At 37.5% G+C, this 21480-nt stretch overlaps 1 protein-coding gene across 8 annotated transcripts in view; it reads left to right on the plus strand.

Annotated features, from left to right (window-relative positions):
* Positions 1-3833: 3833 nt before the first annotated feature.
* LOC138935722 (SAM and SH3 domain-containing protein 1) overlaps positions 3834-21480 on the plus strand; it is a 314166-nt gene continuing 296519 nt past the window's right edge. For all 8 annotated transcript variants that reach the window (XR_011447282.1, XR_011447281.1, XR_011447279.1 and 5 more), the window contains exon 1: positions 3834-6337. Coding sequence is in view for 5 of the 8 variants with exons in the window: in XM_070300511.1 (XP_070156612.1) it covers positions 5840-6337 (498 nt within the window). In the remaining 3 variants the exon portion in view is untranslated. The remainder of the gene's footprint in view (positions 6338-21480) is intronic.

Genomic DNA, 21480 nt, shown 5'->3' on the forward strand with positions numbered 1-21480 from the left:
TTTTTTTCTAAACGGCTATCTGCTTTAAACTCGGTCGGGTCGTTCGGATTTTATGCTTGGGGTGCGAACTCGCTATTTACGATCGCCATTCCACAGCATCGGACGCAGCGTTTCTTCGGTCCCAGTCAGACGAATCGGCAGTTAATGTCAATATTTTTGAACTAGCCGGCAGCCCGCTGAGAACTTTCTTTTTATCGCGACACCGACCTCAGATGCAGCTGATCACCATCATTGCGCGGCTGCAATGACGGCGCGAAGCCGCAGTTCTGGTTGCAGCGTCGACACGTTTGCCTCATATGGCGAGCAGAATGTATCGTTTTATTGGTTGTTTTGAAACGGTAAAATATACCATAAACACGCCATCACTAGACTCGTAAACAATGAAACGACATCCGTATGAAAGTTATAGGATTAAGCGGAGTATCGATTACAATTGATATCGTTATAGAATATAATGGACGTGAAAATGATATATTATTCTTTATTTTGTAAAATCACAATAAACACACAAGCCAAAAAATAAATTACGTGCTTTGCAGATTATTTTTTATGAGGTTTTAGGTTAACAAACTAACACGAATTTATTTCGTTTTCTATTATTAGTTATTGCTATTGTGAGCATCTATTTAATGTGTGCGTTCAATATTGTATATATATATATATACCAATAAATTACAAATTCTTGCTAGCGTCGTGTCGACACACCGATTAAAGATAAGTCGAGTACCTAACCGGAATCCGGCAGCACCCTACGTTTATCCTGTTCTGTATGAGGTAACCATTTTCTCACAAGTCATGCTTTATCATATTTAGCAGACAATCGTCGGAATACTAATCTTCTCCAGCCTCTTATTCATAAAATTAATGATCTCTGTTGATTAACGCAATAATTTTGATTTATACATTATTTATGTAGATACAAGCTTTTATTCATAAATCGTAAAAAAATATTCAGTTGAAAATAACGTTATTGTAATTTGACGCGTATACACAAATATTTTCGTGAATATACGTGCGAGTATACTATTCCTGATCGTTATTAAAATGTCTGTAGGCTACGATAATATATTTGCAAAATTTTGTTGATGTAGAATATTTTAATGGAGTCCACCATCATGTCATTTGACTTCAATAACGAACTCAAAGAGATATTCATAACATTTGTTAGTCTCGTATAATCAGAGATATCCAAATATCGCTAAAATTTGTTATACCATTATAAATATTTGGGACTGGTATGAAGCAATTAGCGTACTATAAAAGCTTGATTTTGCCGCTTCATAATAATTCGCGGTATTGCGGAAACGAGTTAATATATTGACAGGTGACTCGTCTTTCGATCTCATCCCTCCGCTTCTAAAGCAAATTACTCGACCAAAGCGAGGAAATAGCGAGGGTTGCATTGAAAGGGTCCTTCCTGTCCACGACACGCGATGTCATATCACGTTATTGAGAGCTACTTGTCACTCCCTGCTTTGCCGTCATAGCAGGACGGGTACGTCCATGCCGATCATTCAATTAATTCGGACCTCACGTATATATCGGTGATCATCGTTCGCACAAGCCCCGCACCACTAGCATTGTCATTTAATAGAGATTTTACGTGGTCGCTATCGGTTTTCGTGTTCGCATTTTTAAAAAAGTAAATGCGGCAGGTGTTTTACGAATAATAAAAAATATACTGCAGATTTAGTCAAATAAACATAAAATTATATACATGCTAATACCCGTATTATTAATTTATCATCTAATAAATGATCTTTCATAGAATGCCCAAATATCATATTACAGTAAATATCATATTGAAATATATTATATTGTAATATTATATTACAAAAAAAAAGGATAAAAGCACATTTCACATTATGCTTTGAGAAATACTTCTCAAAAATATATAATTTTAAAATTGTTCGATAGAACATTTACGATAGATGCAATAATTTATTCGATATACGAATAAATAATTCCGATAATCATAAAAATGTTAGAAATCTATTTTACTTTGCACTGTTCGATTAATTTAAAAATTGTATATTACTATAAAATTCCATTACATCGCTATATAGAGGACAAAATATACGCGGTCTTGAATTTTAGAGACAAATTTGTGTGAAGATTTTCAATTATATTTTCATTTCTAAAAAAATTACGTAACTGATTTCTATTCTCTATATAAATATAATGGATAAATTAGTATTTTTTTAAACTCTCTGATATAAGTGCATCCACGATCGCCTTACATCATTAATTTCAAAGGAAGCTGTCCTACGAGGACACTCGATTCTTGCCTAAAAGAAGGGGAAGAAGTGGCCAACCATGGTGACCCTCGAACTACCGCCACTTCTATCGTATTTACCCGATGCAATCCAGTTTCGTTCGAGCGTAATATAATAGCATATAGAGTTGGCGTGCCGGCCATTTGAGTGGCAGCGAATTGCAGATTATTTGCCTTGTAGGTCCGCAGGTCTCGTACTATTGCCGTTAGGCGTTCATTTATAAATGCCACAATTCTGACAAAGGCACTGATTACGATTCTCTCAGATAATCATCGATACTAACCCTCCTTCAACGAGCGTGGTCCCTTCTGAGCGATCACGCAACGCGAACGTTATGGAGAAACTAATATTCGTCCACTTTTTCCCTCCATTGTGAATTCACATGAAACGTTACTGTTTTAATACGAAAACCGATCGCGATAAGAATTTCGCCGTATATATTTTAGATATTAAAAAATATATATATATATATATATATATATATATATATATATATATATATTGTATATATACGACTCTTATTTTATAAAAATCGAAATTAAAATCTGCTTAATAAAATTCTATATTTTGATCAAATGCTTATATAAATAATCATTAATATATTTTGCTTATATATTTTGCTTATATAATCATTAATATATTTTAAAAAGTTAAATGTTTTAATATTGTACAAATGTAAAAAAAAACATTGTGTAAATACTTTTCAAAATGCCGAATTTAAAAGCGAAACCTGTTTCCTGTTACAATATTTTCCCCAAATATCAATAAAGATTGTAAATATTATTATTAAATTGTTAAAAATCTCCAGAAGAGCGAGATAGAATCTTTAATATGCATAGATTTTGTATGTTCTCTCTCTCTCTCTCTCTTTCTCTTTTCTTATAGTTAGGATTTAACAACACCTGGAATTTTTTTTTCAGCCAAATATCAAAAATATTTAAAAGCGAAACGTGTTTACAATATTTTTGCCAAATATCAATAAAGATTGTAACATTATCATTAAACTCTAGAAGAATAAAATAAAATCTTTGGTATGCATATATTTCGTATGTTCTCTCTTTCTCTCTTCTTATAGTTAGGAGATTGAACAAAACCTATAATTTTTTCTTCAGCCAAATATCAAATAATATTTAAAAGCAAAACGTGTTTACAATATTTTTCTCAAATATCAATAAAGATTATAACATTATCATTAAACTTCAAAAGAGTGAGGTAGAATCTTTGGTATGCATATATTTCGTCTCTCTTTCTCTCTTCTTATAGTTAAGATTTAAGAAGACCTGAAATTTTCTCTCCAGCCAAATGTCAAATTACGCCAGAAGATTTGCGAAGTGCAGAGTTTCCCACAGGACACTCGCCGTCGTGTCAAGACCGACGGCTGTTGCGTCCTGACATAGCGGCGCATACCGATACTCTCGTCGGCACGTCGCGCGAACGACTGGGAATGGGAAGGGCGGAAGGGGGATCAAGAAGTCTCGTGGTGGGGAGGACGAGAGACTCGCGGCTCGCGGCGGTGGGGAAGCTCGTGAAGAGCGCAGTCGAGTGGGGCTCCCTCTGGTGTGTGTCTCGTGTCAGTCGAGCCGTGTGCCGCGTCGCGTTAGTGTCGTGTGCGGTAGTACTGCGTTTCGCGTGTCTCGTCGAGCATCGACGATGACGTCCTCCTCGTTCTTCTGACTATGAGCGGCGCGCGCCCGTTACGAACATCGTCGCCGTCTTTTTATTCGTTTCGCACGCGGTCCCCGATCGGAGAAGCCGCGCGCCAGGGCTACCAACGAATCTTCGTCGTTCGTTGTCGCCTCGTCTCGGCCCCACGAAATCCCGAGATCGGACGCCGCCGGCCGGGCGATCGTTTTCAAACCGGCGTGCCGGTTCTGTTTGTAAGTTGGTATATAAAAGGGGAAACTTCAATGCGTGGAATAGCCGACCGTTATCCCGTCGCGAGTGACTGCACGAAATTCTCTGGAGAAGAGTCGAGCTACGTTTTCGAACGAGCAGTGGTCGCTTCTCGTCGCGACGAAAAGTGTCTTTTCGGAACAAATCATCGATGAGTAAACACTCTCGATTCTGTTCTCCGTAACGTTCGCCATGTCGTTCGTTTTGTTCAGTGTGTACGTTTATCGAGGATGAGTAACTCGAAGCGGACTCGTCGAATGTAACGCGTGAATATAGTTGAGTGACGGTGCGTCGCGTGAAAATTTTTCTATTCAAAATCGTCGTAGAAAGTAAGCGGGGAATCGTTCGCGGATTATTTCGTCCGTCGTCACGAAGATGTCACGTGATCTATAATCGTCTTCCGTTTGAAAATCCACGGATTCGACAACCGGATTTTCGAACGATCGGACAACGTCACATGTGGACTTTGGCGAGTCTTCAACGACAACGTAAATCGTCTAGATTCGTCTTGTCTGACCTCTCATGCTTCTTGGAATGGCGGACGGGACTGTCGGTTTGTTTCAGTTTGTCACGTAGTGCGCGAAACGCGATGTGAAAAATCACGTCGTATTTTCTCATCGATTATCGATCTCGCGACTTCAGTGACATAATTAATGATTCGTCTGGAGCGCGCGATAAAGTGAAATTATTTTTAAAAAGTACCGAAATTCCAGATTTATACATTCGAATTACAAGTTTATCGTTTGTCACGTAAATAACCGGACACTCCCAATCATTCAAAAATTGTATTATCAAGCGGCAGAATTCGATTTTATGAAACGCTAAAAGTGTGCACGAAGAAATAGAAGTCGTAAAACGCGACAAGGAGATCATCGAGATACGCTCGGGCCTGCTGTACACGTGCATTAGGCGAAGCCGAGAATAATCCGTCTAAATTTTCCCCGAATCTTTTCGCTTTCGTTATCTCTCGCGTCGCTTGAAAAACAGGAGAGCGAGATTCGATCGTCAACTTTTCGAGCCAGCGCTGCTTCGCTTGTTTCCGAGAATCGGTAATACTAGACGCGGACGAGAAGCGTCGAAAACTCTGCGATAAGGAAGGAGAGAAAGAGACGGAGAGAAAGAAAGTGCTCAGCTGCAATACTGATCCTATATATCTCGTATATCTCGTGATGCGCCGAAGAACGGTACGTGTCAAGCGGCGAACGTGACCGTCGCGAACCATCGCTTGCCCTCCCCCTCCTCCTCCTCCTCCTCCTCTTCCTTCTCCTCCTCTTCCTCCCCGCGTGTCTCAAAGTCGTCGGTCGTCTCGACGACCCTCGTTAGTATCGCGGCCGATCGTGGAGGAGAAGAGAATGTCGCGTTGAAACGTGAGAACGGATACGGTTTATACGCTGAATCGAGCGAATCGAGTTTCGACGATCCTCGCGCCTCGATGAACGTTACATCGTCTGGAAGGCGACCTCGCGAGATGGTAGCCGTCAAGTACAGCGGGTAAAGGAGACGCGCGTACCAGGATCCTCGTGCAACGAGGAGCAGCGCGGAGGGAAAAAAGCAGAGCACGGTCGGAAGGGAACGGAGGCGGACGAGAGCCAGGAAACACAGGTTTAAAAGAGCGAACGAGCGGGGGCGTAGCCCTGGGCCCACGCGTACACAAGGAGAATACCGAGAAGATGACCATGGCGAGCAACATCGTGGTCGAGTGGCTGCGCTCGCTCCATCTCGGCCAATACTCGGAGTCGTTTATCGATAATGGTTACGACGACCTTGAGATCTGCAAGCAGATCGGCGATCCGGATCTCGATGCGATCGGGGTCTTCAATCAGAAGCACCGCGCTCGCTTGCTGCAGTCGGTGAAGACCCTCCGCGAGGAGGGCGCCGCGAGTGTATACTTTACGCTGGAGGAGACCAACGACGGTAACTGCGACAACATCAGCTCCAAGTCTTCGAGGACGTCGTCCGAGAGGCCACCCAGCGACAAAGAGGCACAGCGAGCGTCGCCAACGGCAAGTTCCTCCAGCGGCGGTCAAGAGTTGACCAAGTTCGCAGACGAGTACGAGGAGGGCAAGGCCGAGCTGGTGAGAATTCCAAGGATGCAACTGAGGATGCTGCTGCAGGAGAAGCTGAGACACGATGGCATTAGGCTAGCCTGTCAACCGTACACCACACCGGTAAGTCAATTTACTTTGAACAGGTAACTTTGTTACGATGTACATAGAGTATACCGGAAATTAGAGTACAGGTATCGACGAATAATCTTATAAATTAAAATTGTAAGAAAATATACGTTGTAGGCGACAAAACAATAATTTCGAATAAAGAAAAAGGAAAAGTCAGTTAGGATAAAAAATAGATTAGAATTATCAAAAAGTGTAAGAATAAAAAATATATGCAAATAATTAAACTATTATATATAGAATATTGAGAAATTAAAATATATATATATATATATATATTATTAAATTAATATAAATTGGAATGTTTTTCGTAATTATATTACGTTATATACATTTCGAATGAAAAGTCAATTTTTTTACGAAATTACATTTCAATTATCGAATATGGAGATATAATCTCTCTACTCAATTAATTTTATATATTATTAAAATCGATATGTGATTTTTTTTTATGAAATATGTAATAAAGTATACAAATGTCATTTATTAATACATTTTTTTTCATGCATTTCTAAAAATGATATTTGCCGAAATGGTATAACGTATGTCATGCGTTTTGTAACTTTAACTTTTTATTAATTTTTAAATCGATTATTTTGTTTAATCAATTATTATTTTTATATAAATTATTTAAATTATATAAAAAAAATATTCGATAATACTTTTTAAAAGTTAACGCCTCTGTATGTAAATGATATACACATATATGAATATCAAAACAACACATGAATTAAAGCATACAATATCAATTATTATATTGTATTAAATTAAATTGCATAATGATATGAAAAATAGAACTGTGTGATGTTTAATACATTTATATAATTCGAATGATTTTTTTTAATGAAAAATTGTACTTTTTTTGATGTTCAAAAAAATAATTTGCATTTATTTTATATACTTCTTACAATAGCTTAAATAGATAATGTGTTACGCGTGCGATAATTAATTTTCATCTTATAACTCCGACGATGCTGTTCCACTTTCGTCGACAATATGTCATGAACATTATGTGTTTCCATTTTCCCCACGTTAGTCACGTCGACGAGTGTGCATCATCTTTAATACATTACGATACGTGCCGCGATTAGCTGCGACAATGATACTCGAATTATCGAGCATCCATCGAGCGAGCACTCAGGTGTACCAGTCGCGAGGGGGGTATCTGAGACGAAGATAATGCTGAAAACTTGTAGCCCTCACACATGGCACGCCCTACGAGCGTAGATAATCTCCTGATTCATTATTTCGTTACATTAGCCACCAGTTCGAGATAAGAAGAAGCTTACCATGTTTTACCATGCACATTCTTATCCCCTTGCAACCTTCGGGCAACATGTCCGATAGTATATTACATTTTCACTTTTCTTCCCTTTTGTTTATTACTATTTTTTATATTCTTACTTTTTTTTTTTTTAATCAATTCCTTGAAAAATTGTAATAACTTGAAGCTACGAAAACACAATTATGACATTTAATTTAATTTCGATAAAGAAAAAAATTATTCCAATTTTCAATATAGCTTTAATACATCTGCTTTATTCTTTATTACGTGTCAGCAGCGCGTGCAAAATTACAAATGCCCCTTTGCATTCTGGCCTATTTACATCCATAATACAGTGTAAAACATATTTTCCATACCGTTGGCTTAATTAAGATATAGATACGTAGCGATAAGCTTGTGCTAAGAGACTTTCTGTCAGTTGAAATACATTTTCCCCGGGGAACTTTCACGCGTGTTATCGCGGATGTAGTCAGTGACAAAGGATATACCAAAAATTGACGCGGATTACATTCTCTAAAATTACAGAAAATATAGAAATTGCAAATGCGAAAAGAAAAAAAAAATATATATCTATATATATACAATGATTATGGTTAGATTAGAATAAATAATAAAAAGGTGAGAAAACACGTTTTTATTTTTCGTTTGTTCCAATGCTGTTATAATCCAGCGCGATCAAGGAAGTTAGTAACATAGAGTAGGTAGCAGGTAGAAATAACGTCGTACTGCACGCTAGGGTAGGTAGGCAAGAAATAGATCTTTGTGATATTCTAAAAAGATATAAAGATATCTTTATAAAAAAGAAAAAGAAAAAGAAAACTATAGGTAGAAAAGAAAAAATTTAAATGAATTGTGCAACTATATACGTTTGCATTACATATATTAATAATTAAAATTTGAGTAATTTTACAAATTTATGAACACAAATCACTCATATCTGCTTTAATGTAGAAAAGCAGATACTTTGTATTTTAAGTTTATAAACTATTCAATTCGCACGGAATTTTTTTATCTTCAATTTGTTATTTGACATGCGGCGCAACGCTCGCGCGCATGTAAGATTAAATTAAATTAATTGAAAATAAAAATAAACGTGACGAAAGAGAGAGAGAGAGAGAGAGATAATTTCTAGAATGATTAATTATACGCTGGTTATCAAAATTATAATAGCGGAGTGTTTTTTATTGTTCAAGAAACAAGTTTAAAGCCTCGGCTTTGTTACTAATGAATCGGAGAAAACAGCCACGTGTAATGATATCCTTGCACGTACTCCACGTACTTCATTAATTAACCGCACGGCGGATAAAAAAAGATAGACATTTGATATTCGAAAGCGTGGGTGGCTTTTATCGCGCGGTTAAGTCTGGCATTACTTACATTTGTGCAAAATTGTAAGCTGATGTCTGTCTCATTTATCACGATTCTTGGCAAAGATCGAGCTTATTGTTTCTGCGATGCTGCGAATAAAATGCTCATTAATAATAATTGAAAATTACAAAGTCGAATTATTTTATTGTATCGAAGATATATTGGAATTTACAAAGGATTAATTTAAATGCATCAATTTATTTATTATATCCGGCCAATGAAAATATCATTTTGTACCACCAAGGTAAGTTAACTAATATTTACCATCAGCCAAAGTCATTTCGTTTAGATGCAGCATAACATAGCTGCGTTTGGAAATTTTAAAAATATAGATGTATTTCTGCATGCCTGTATGTTGAATGTATTATATTCATAGAAATTTTTGCATACGGAAAACTATGATGAGATAATACATGCATATTACAATATATTATCTCTTTAATATCAAAATACAATCATAGTTTTTTTCCTTTTAACATAAATACAACACACAAGTATTTTGTTAAAAAATTTTGTAAAATAATGTTTTTTACTAAAACTCTTTTCATAGTCACTGTAAATTGACGCGTAACTGGAATCCACGATTGGAATGCATTACGAATTTACGACGCATGGCGATTTTTATTTTTATACATTGCCGATATCCATTTAAATTAGTTCGCAAACTTTAATTTATTTTTTTCGTGGCATACGATTCCACTGCTGCTCTATAAACTAGTTGTACCCATTTCACAAGAGAGATTATGGCATAACAAGCGTTTCCGTTTTCCGAAAAGCTGTTACGAAGAAACAATAGATTTTTAAATTACCAATATTGGAATCTCTGTCAGCTTTTATTTGAATTATAAAAAGTAAGAATTATTTATTGCATTTTCCTGCACATATCAGATTAAGAATGACGGTTGTTCCAAGATATATATATTTTTTTAAAATTTTGATTTATATTATAAATTAAAATTTGTTTGCATATTAAATTTAACAGTGTCTAAGCAGAGAAATCTTATTTTTGTGCATATATTTGCGTAAATTTGTTAAATAAATATATTAAATCTTTTTTTATTAGTTTTACTAGTTTAATTATCATGATTTTCTGCTTGCTGCTATATATAGGAATTTTGCTTTAATGCTTTAAAAATTAAAAAAAATGTCCATGCAAGCGCTTCAGAAAAATATATCAAAAAATATTTTGGGACAAAGATTTTGTATGGTTTATACAGTAAAAACAGAATCTTAATATATATAAAATTTAATTAAGGAAAAATATTAAATGTTGGAAAAAATATTAAATGTTATATTTTATACCAAAAAGAAATTATAAAACAATATCGCGAATTAGGTAAAAAGTTTTTCATTAAGAATTAAATTGTCGTTATTTATATGGCAAAAAATGCGAGAATTTTATATGTGATATTTCTATTCTTATAATTTTTCTTGATACGATATTATATATAAATATATTAGCCGATATTATATATACAAATATATACAAATTGCATTCATGTAATTTTTTTTATGGGTATATATATTGCAGTATAGAGGAGATAATACAGGTATTATTGTTTTGAAACAATGGAAAGGAAGTAATATACTTTTCTTGTGATATCGCGACTGATCGATCAAACAACTATAAAAATTGCAAATCGAAATGCAGAAAAGTTTCTGCGAATCGCAAGGAAAGGGCCATCGAGCGCGCGATTATTTATACGCGCCGATTCATTTATGAACTTTCGAAAGGACCAAATGACGCTTTCATTTACGCTCCTGTGTACCAATAAGCGCGAGTGCACTTTTCATTCTGTTTGTGAAATTTTAATACGGTTGATTCAGCGGTACAGAGTAAAATGACAAATTTATCATCTGCGCCTTTGCTGTGAAATATATTCTCATACTTGATACGATTTCGTTACAAGATTTTAATGATATCAACTGTTAAAAAAAAAAAAAAATAAATAAATAAATAAATAAATACATAATTTAACAGTTTCAATTAATAAGTAATACGATTTTTTTTTTTCTAATAATATTTGACTGTGATAACTTAAGAAAGACACGTAAAATTGATTAAAAACCGATTGAATACGTGTGTGTGTGTGTGTGTGTGTGTGTGTGTATATGTTCGACTGCGAAATTTTCATGCCATATCTTCCTATCAGAATGGAAAGATAACAATGAAAGAGGCAAAAGAATGTTAACTTTTTCGATTTTTAAATTTAAATATTCTTAATCTAAAATTATATTCCGGATTGTATTATGCAAATTATTATATTGTAATTATAATTCTCCGTTGTCCAAAACCAGCGGCAGCTGAACTAAATCGCAGGCCGAACGCGGTTTTCACATTTTTCATCACACATTTTGTAAATTCCCTAATTTCCGACCACGTGTGTGTAACTCGCGCGTATACTCAAAAGCGATTTATTTTATAATCAGCGAATAAAAATTTTATAAAGTCTGTGGATAATCGCTGTAAATAAAAATGGCGTATATACTTTCGAGATGCGTAGCCTATATATACTTCGGATTCGAACCATCATGTGTTGTCGCTGTCGTCTCATATCTTCGGCGATCAACATATGAATAACATGAATAATACGATTATACAGTCGCGGCTGACTTTGTAATACTTCGGACTTTACACGCCCATATGTTATCTCTTTTTCGCGGAGAGTACACGCAGCACGCGAACAAACTGACCGAACGTGAAAACGAAGAAAATAAAAAATTCTGTTTCTCTCAGAGCACGGTGGTCCGTCCAGTCGTCACCTGCGCCTTTCGCCCCTCGGCGCAAACCCCTTCTCTCCCTCACCCCCTTCGTTCTTCCGCTCTCGCACAGACGAGAGCCGCGTGTGGCCGTTCCGTTTGTTAAAGTGATATTTTCCGTCTCGAGGCCGGACACAAAAACATGCATTTTCGTATTTATTGACGCAATCTTGAATGCCGTTCTCGTACGCACACGGAAGGTTCGATTTGTATGGCGCCTCGGCCGGCTCGTTTGTCTCGCCGATCAACATTTCAATCGTACGGACTACGTAGCCAATTACGGTACTATCACGATACTATCGCCGTCGCTACGCATTTATTTATCCGTCCGATCGTTGCGTTGGAGCGACAGTACAACTAACACCTCGTGAAAATTCCACCGCGCTCGTCCACCGGATCGTGGAAAGCATGCCGTTCGGAAATTTCACGGCACGCTCTCGCAATCGGGAAGTTTATCGTACCTGTGTTGTTGTTTTTTTTTTCTCTTTTATTTTTTACCTCACTGCTCATTATTCGCCACACCTCCTCGTAATTGTTGGCGAAACAGCTGCCTACCCGCGATAACTCCCAAGTTTTAGAGATGTAATCTACGTTAAGCGGGTTTCTTATATAGAAAGCAGCCTTGTGTGTTACGAACCTATTAAATTAATTAGATAAATGCCACGGATGTGGCTAAGAGAAACGTGTGGTTTATATAATGTTGCCTATAAATCGCTACCACAAGGAGCGCCGTGTAATAATCCGATCAAAAAACTCCTTACTTTATTATTTTAATAAGAAGGAAAATTATGTGTGTGTGTGTGTGTGTGTATATATATACATATACTGTTTACTGATTTTTTAAAACAGTATTATCTTTGTATACATATATATATATTTTAACTATCTACATTTTGCATGTTTTTATTTAATATGCAATTAATTATAATAATTTTTGTCATCACGCACAGTATATTATTTTTATCGATTTATTTTTTACGAAGTCTATTCACTTTATACTCTTTGCCAGCATAAAATCAGTTGGGACAGATACATGTACGACATGTCTCGAATCGATATGAAACACCGCGTGCTTAAAAAGGATACCCACGTAGAATACATTTTTCATTGCTCGCTATGCGATACAGATTGCTGTATGAGAGTTTCTTTGCCTTAAATCAAGAGTCCTGGTCACGACAAGTCGTTTAATTTCTCCTTATATTAGATTCGCTGAGGAAAAATGGAAGAGGAAGCGCGAAGGCGAACAAATTAAGATTGTAGAAAATACTTATATGCCTAAAGCAACAGAATTGCAAACTCTGTGTGATCGAAGCGCATTAGACGATATTCCATAACGAGATAACTTGTATATGAACGTGATTAGAATTAAATATCCCACGCTCACACGTGGCGTGCCGCTCGCACGTTTCCGACTCGACCTTGTAACGGGAGATAGGAAGAGTTCCGTGAGCGTCATAAAACGATCGAACAAGCACCTCTTCATCCTCGAGGCGTCTCTAACTTGCCTGGCGAATTTCCGTTATTCACGCCCACGAGAGTGGTCGTTACTCTCTCGGTAGCAGCGTGCTACTCTTTTACGCCGATGAGAGTTGAATTGCGCCAACTTCGATCGTAACCCGCTTTCGACCACGTTGCGTTCTCTATTTTCTCGTAATAGCCGGAATCACCATGTATACACACACACGCTAGAAAAAAGTTTTTTTTTTTTTTTTTTTTTTTTAAGAGAACGAAATGGCTAGCGTTGTAAATCTTGTCATAGATTATTATTTATCAACGCTCTTTCCATATTTGTCAATCATTGAAACGCAATTAAGTTTCTATTTGAATTTCTTTTCTACAGCACAATACACAGGGTTTGCTATTTTACATTTCTATGTAGCTAAAACAACAAAAAAAATAGAATATTAATAATAATAGAAAGCAAAAGTCAATTCAAAGTCATTCAAATGGAGAGCTAATAAAAATATTGACATTCGAATTATTGATTCCTATTGATTAATGATCGTCTCCATCATTAATCTAGCAGTTCTGTCTCGTCATTCAAATGTCGACATGTATTACATCTATATATCTCCGTGTTTCTCATCTCTGCTCGATTTTCCTATTAACCACGTGAATATAAGCTGGATCAAATCGACGGCGTTTGATATTTTGAGATAGACACTGGGTAGCGACCTTACCGCGTTCCTGGTATAACTATAGCGTACTGGTTGTAATAGCTTTTAAATATTTGAACGGATGTTCAATCGATATACCTATCCCTTGGTCGAGCGTGTCGCGGTTCTTTCCCTAGCCTTCCTTGTTCCATTCCTTTCTAACCCATTCCTTTCCACCTAGCAGTTGGGCCTCCCGAGCACGTTTTCATGAAATATCGAACGCATGAAATGAGATTCTCTTATTCCGTAAGGGGAATAGAATCGTGTAGAGAAAGAGCGGTCGGACTAGTCGGACAAGAGCCCGGGGGAGCAAGAGAGTATGGATCGAAGTACCAGATATTACGCGTCGCTCGCGACGACGCGACCATATGATTGATGCAAGATGGTTATGCCAGCCGTGTATGCGCGCGCGTGCTACGTTACACGTCTCTGCGTTGTATGCGCGTGTGATGTGTGATTATTATTCAAATTTTCACGATAGCGAGCGCCCGGTGGGCTTTCAGCGAGCGACGCCGATTGCCCACCAAGATTGCCTCTCTAGTGAATATTTATTAAGCGCGCCTATTTGTGTTAATCGTTGTCTCGCACCCGTGCATCGCGATCAGATACACGTCACTTCGGCGGCTTATAGTCTCGGCATTTTTTCTCGTTTCCGTCGTGCCGCATCGGCTCTCATCGTTCCTCGTAAACAGAACGTCAAGTCTGAGGATGTAATTAAGGAGAGTCTGGAAGCATCATGGGACGCATCGAGCGTATGAACACGGAATTTATGGTTCTCGCGGCAACCACCATTAATAAACCCACCTTTGTCTCTCTGTCTTCAGCTTCCTTTTCCTATCTCGCGCGATTCTTTCATCTCTCTCTCTCTCTCTCTCTCTCTCTCTTTTTCTTCATCTTGACGAGACGCCAAGATTTCGTCTCTCGACATTAGCGCGTGTTCGTACGTTTCCTCGTTTCTTCCGACCGTTTTGGAACTCGACAAGAACGATACGCCGCGTTATCATACCTGCGGGAAGGTGAGTTTGGAGCGGCATTAATGAAGAGACATCGTCGCGACTCGCTGTGATAAAGCGAGGAGCCGTTACCGTCGCTTTTAATTAAGCTCCCGCTTTTAACGCGCCAATTATGAGAGCGAAGAATTTATACGTTTAACCCGAAAGTACCAAGTAGCTGTGACATCGATTACGCTACGATGCATCTATGCAAACCAGCCTTCTTCGATAAAGTTCTACTTAAAGTGCACTTCATTTGTGCTTGCAGCGAGAAAATCACACTTTGCTCGCATAAAATTACTCGTGCATGTTCCAATCATTTATTTTCAAGACGCTCATCGTTTTGTAAACGTATTTTATTAGCAAGTCGACGAATCTTTAATTGATTAATGTATATTAAGATGTCGAACAAGATTGGCAATTATATAGAAAGAAGCAAGCGGCAGGGGCGTGGGGGGGGGGGGGGAGAGTACAATGTTTGAGTGTACAATGATGTAAAATTATAGAGACACATAGCTGTACGCATATTTATCGGGTGTATTATCGCGATATAACGGCGACAGTGAAATATCCATCGCGCGTGAGTGTTCACGTATCGAACACCATCTATTATTTCCGTCTCCGTTTCTCGATCTCGATTTCGCTTTGTCGTGCATCGTGTTTGTCGGTTAACTTCGGTGTCTGTCTCGTTTCGATTCAATTTGTACTTTACGCCTTCTCTGCTACCTACCTACCTACACACACACACACACACACACACACGCGCGCGCGCGCCATTGCAAGTATGTCGACGATCAAATTAAGCAAGCACAAACAGAGAACAAACAGAGGTTCTATATTATCAGATAGTTCCAAATTTTTGTATTTACATTCACAGTTTTATAATCAAAATTATTTTGACAAATATCTATTATTGTCTTTATATATAATACATATTAATATATATTATTAAATTATTTAATATCCAGCATTTCTTTCAAGAGACAATTTTTTTGTCAATTTTATTTTTAATTGATTATATGTCTGAAAAAATTTTAAAAATTATATTTTTTTCTTAAATCTTTTCAGTTTGTAATTAAAACATAATTTATGATTAACGCTATTCATACGGTAGTTTATAGTAGAGAAATTTATAACTTCAAAGTTTTAAATAATAATATCAATGTAAAATTTCTTTTTTTCTCTCTCGTATAGAGATCACATCTTTAGCCGATTCACGTTCTATCATATCGTGTCATATCTGTAAATAAATCAAACCTTTGATGTAACGCCGAAAAAAAAACTCTAAAAATACTCTTCTTTGTAGACTGTCATCGTGTGTGCATACTGACGGTTCTCAGATTTTTTCGTGCGACTGGTTTCATCGAAAATAATCGCTATTAATTAACTTATTACACATTCACGCGGCGTAATTTGTTGCAATCGGGTATTACGCACTTTGTATCTCGGCGCACACACGTATCTCGATGTCATTAATAATGGTGCAGTTCGTTCGAGAACACCATTAGTCGCTGTCTTAGAGGACTAAGCTGCTGCGCCAATGCCATGGATAGTTGGCAGTAGAGTCCCAAAGTCGCGAGAGAGCCCGCTTCGTTACGAGCGGATACACGCGGAATAGGATTTTCCTTTCTCAAGGATTTCACACAGGCTCCTTCTTCCTCTCCATCTCTCTCTCTCTCTTTTTCTATCTTGCTGTCTTGTTCACCGTTTCCTGCCCTCTCCGTGTACTCCCTCGATTGTATACAAGCCGCATCGAGTTGCCGCTCCCGAAGTTTTCCAGGACGAGGGTTCGAGTCTCGATTAAGGGTGACTGTAGGTAGCCGTCTCTGAGCAGTAAGTAAACTGCTTTCTGCCTGGGATTTCGAGAATGGAGGGAATGTCCCATCACGTTGACTTGACCTTATACATTTTTACAAAGAAATTCTATTTTCAATGTGAAAAAATTGCGCATCACAATCTAGCTATAAAGTTATAAAAAATAGTAAAAAAATCATTTAGTGCAATTTTATTATAATATTATTAAAAAATATTAAATATTAAAATATTAATTGCGAATAATTCTTAGAATATTGATTGCAAATTGAAGGAAATAGAAAGAGTCTCGAAATAATCAATTAAGCGTGGGCCCGCTTGTTATTAATTTATGTTGTATTTTGCGTGCCAACCTGGACGTTACTTCGTTTTGTCTATAGCTCACAGTCCAGATATCGTTCTCTTTCCGTTTCCTTGCACACGCATTGATTGTATCCCGAGCATACTGTTGCGATCAACGCATATGTATCTACACGCACATTCACGTGAAACACAAGCTAAGATGCGTGAAGTATAAATATTTTCAAAGATATCGATGAGATGTGAAAAAAAATATTATTAGGCAAAGTTAAAGTATTTTAAGCGGCACATGTTTCGAGTATACTTACTTTTTGATGATAAAGCCAATCAAGAGAATTATAGTCGCTTTATGCGCCTTACTTCGTATAAAATACGCGCGCACGCGTGAGCGGATCCGGCAGTTAAAGTACACGCGCGTTATCGCACAATGTGTTCTCTCCTCGGCCAGGTTGGCACGCAACGTATGTCACGCGCTATCTAGCTCAGCATTAAGGACTCGCGCCGAGCTGTATTACGGCCGCCGGGTAATAAACATGTTTAATTGCAACGCTAATGGCAGGGCGGAGATGCTGCGCGTTGGTACAGCCCTTAGCTGGCGGGAACGCCATGGTCTAAAGCCGGCACCCTCTAGCTTTCGTATCTACACAATGCCCGCTGTTGTTGTCGGCGCGACCCGCGATGCAGACCCGAGATGAAAGGAGGAGAGAGCCCGATAATCGATTACGTCGACGATTGGCCGGGATGGAAAATGCGAATTGATCGATTCGCGCCTGGTGATGCGCCTAAGAGAGCTGCGGCCGTTCTGCATTCCACCCGGCTTCTGTTATCGACGTTTATTACTCACCGGAGGCGCCTGCCGATACAGTATTACGGCGTGGGGCTGCTTAGCTAGGGCGGGCATGCAGTCCACAGTATTTTTTGTACTCGCGCGGCGAATCGTGCGTCTTCCTTCTCATTTCTCTCGCGAAGCTCCACCGAATTGATTACACGCTTGTCTATTCGCGAATAATTGCGATTCGCCGATCGATTATAACGCGCGGTCTTCTTTAAAAGATAAATTTGATTATTTTATTCCTGAAGTGATTTAGATTGAATTAAGCTATGTTTAGCTTCAGTCAAAATTCTTAAATTCTTTTCTATCTTTTTCATGCATACGAATTTGAATAAAATTTATTATTTAATAAATTTTTAGTTTAGTAGATTTATTAGTTAATAGAATTTTATTATATATCGCTTTTTTTCTCTATTCTATATATTGATTCTTATGAATAATTATATTGATGTTAACAAAAAATTAGAACTTGCTGCCACGTGACATTGATATATAGGACAAAATGGACGCGATAATTTCTGTCATGTTACGAATATCGCAACATCTACTCGCGCCATCAACGTATTATGCGACGCATTTTGATTATAGCGACGATAACGTGTCTCAAGCCACGCTACAGCGAATTCATCTTTTCTTCAGGGGTGGAAAGAAATGCGACTTCAAGTGATTCCGCGTCGTAGCGTTATCGCGTCCGGTATATCGGTGGCGTCGCACCCCAAACTGATAAAATCGTGGGCAAGTCCGTCAGTCTTATCGGCTCCGACCGATCGATCGTTGGAGGGTGGCGTGTGGGTCATTGCTACTAGCCTCGTGCTACGGCATGAAACAAAGGCGCGCAGTCTCTCGTTACTAAGGATTAAGTAACGCCAAGGGAGGCAAAAAGTTTCGTGGGCCAATCGGTCGAAATGCTTCGGGATAATTGTCGCTTTAAAATGTGGGTTAAATTTTTCGGAGACTTTTATAAAATAATTTTTTTATTGCTAAAGAAAACACGACATATCATATTTTGCAATTTTGTTTTTTATGACTATATCCGGAAGCAGTCACTCTCTCACTCGCGTGCGATGATTTTTGGTGTTATACCATATATAGTCATCGGTTAAAAGCAATAAGAGCTTTGCCAATAATTTGCTACTCTCTTTATGGAACGCAACGCTCAAAGGCTGCCCACTCGAAATGTATCTTCAAATGTATTTTCGAGTATCGAAGTGGCCAGCTAATCGAATGGCGTCGACCCAAAATCTGGATATCGGATATTCAACTCTGGCGTTAATCCAGCAGCTGGCCCGAGTATCTGGACCAACGCATTCGCATCGCGAATTCGTAAATTTCATCTCTGTGCGCATCTAACAAAATTAGACAATGTACATGTCAAGCATAAGTCTGAAACGTAGTAACAGTCTGTAGTAACATGATTTAACTGCGCGTGCTAATATTTGAGATGGTTCTAAATTATAGTACGCAAATTGTAGTTAATGAGAAAATATAATTTTCGAGTATTTGGTTTCCTACTACTTGAAAATCTAGTTTTACAAATTATTATTAAATTAATATAATATTTAGACTTATCAATCTATCACTCATTTTTTTTTTAAATTTCATATAGTTTTATAGAAGAATGCAGTAAATTCAAGTATTTAACTTGTATTTTAAATAGTATTATATACAATATATAAAATAAATCTTAAAAATTATAAACTGATTTATTGGAAAAAATATTATTAATTATATAAATCGTCCTGGGACATATATTATACTTGATCGTATTATATATATATTGTCATAAGAAAATGCGTGGCAATGAAGCTGTCGGAAACGTGTTTAACGTGAAACAGAAGTCAATTATATATACTACACTCTCTCAAATAAAATAATAAAATAATAAAATCATCAATATTAAAATATAACATAATCTCGATGTATATTCCGTGCGATTCGAGCGAAACAAATATAGTCAGATAGACCTGAAACATATTACGATTTATAAGCATCGGGTATGGATTAATGTCATGAAATTTTGACTGGTGCACTGTGCCACATTGCATAAGGCATAACGGCTGTATTATACGCGGGGCGGGTTGGCAGGTGGCGGTGTACAAGGATCGCCGTAAGTCAGGAATCTTTAATGCTGTCCCGTTAGCCGCACGACGGACATAAATTATTACCGTTTCCGGGTAACCGGGCGCGAAGCGCGCGATATATATCAACCGCTTTCGTTTTGCATATAGCAGCAGCGCGGTGAAAAAGAGTCGCCGAAAAAGTCACCTGTGTTCTCCAGCTTTCCGGCGCTATCAATCTTTGAGAATCATCAACCCGTCTTGTCCGCGTGAAGTGCCCGGATCTAGATCTTCCTCCGATTCTTACGAACGAGGCAGATTTACTTCCGCACGCTGGTCGGAAAAATGGCACAGTTTGCCTGCGAGGAGCTTTGTCATTAGCAACCGCGCCGTCTTCATCGTCCGCAATTACGAATTCGGAAAGACGAAGCGAGACTATTACTCGACTCTCGGCGTATCCCGAGATGCCTGATTACTTCCGAGAGTTTATCGTTCTCCGTTAAATCTCATTGTGTCGCGTCAGTTCTCTCGCGCGATGTTCATCGTTCGCGTTTCTTTTTTTTTCTTTTTTATCTTTATTATTATCGGGCAAACAAGCGTCGGCGAAGGCGTATAAGAGACGGTATTAACTTCGTAATGGTGGTAAAACGAACGGCATACTGTGTACCTTGTAACAATGGTATCCCGGTAACGATTGTAAGATCTCGTTTCGATCGATTTCGAACGTGCGGAACACGCCGCGGCTTCTCTTCACAGGCTATCGGTGGCTCGATTATATTCAGCGCCTGTTATCGCGCTCTCCATGAGTCTCTTTTTTATTCTCGTGGACGAACGACAAAAAAATGATCGATTCATTTCGCGCAGTCCACGTCGACAAACGATATATATTTTGCGAAAGGAATAACACACCGTAAACATTACGATACTTTTGTAATATAAAAAGAGACTTTTATGAAATAAATCGTGTCATATTGAATTAATTATTTATCTCGACACACAAAGATATTTAATAGCTATATTTTTGTATTTACGATCGAAATCATGTAGTATCTCTAACAATTTTCAAACAATTCAACAGAACTTCAACGCTATTTTATGTTGAAAAGATTGCCATTCTTTATATAATCATTTAATTATTTTTAATCACAATGTAAAAAGCTATTCTGCATTTATGGACAATGGCATATTTGTTTTAATGTACAGATTGTCATATTATATTTATGAATAATTATTTATACGAATAAATATATACATTTTTGAGTTATATATTAATTAAAGTATTGCAATAGAAATCGAAAATATACAACTTGTAAACGTATTGCACTTGTCCACGTTGCAATCAAGAATATAAATCAATACGAAATCTGTGTGATTATTCTTAAATTCTTCATGAAGAAAATTTTTGTGGGGAATTCGAAATTTTAATAACGCGACAAGTGATATAATGGCGAACATTAAATTTCTTCAGTGTTCAGTCGAAACCATATATTTCTTTGAAGCAGCATTAATATTGCAGAATCATATAATGCAGCATGCTGAACAGAACGATAGATGCTCGTGACGTATCGATATATT

Source organism: Polyergus mexicanus, unplaced genomic scaffold (assembly GCF_030449975.1).
Source record: "Polyergus mexicanus isolate NDT 795.1 unplaced genomic scaffold, iyPolMexi1.0 SCAF_8, whole genome shotgun sequence".
NCBI lineage: Eukaryota > Metazoa > Arthropoda > Insecta > Hymenoptera > Formicidae > Polyergus > Polyergus mexicanus.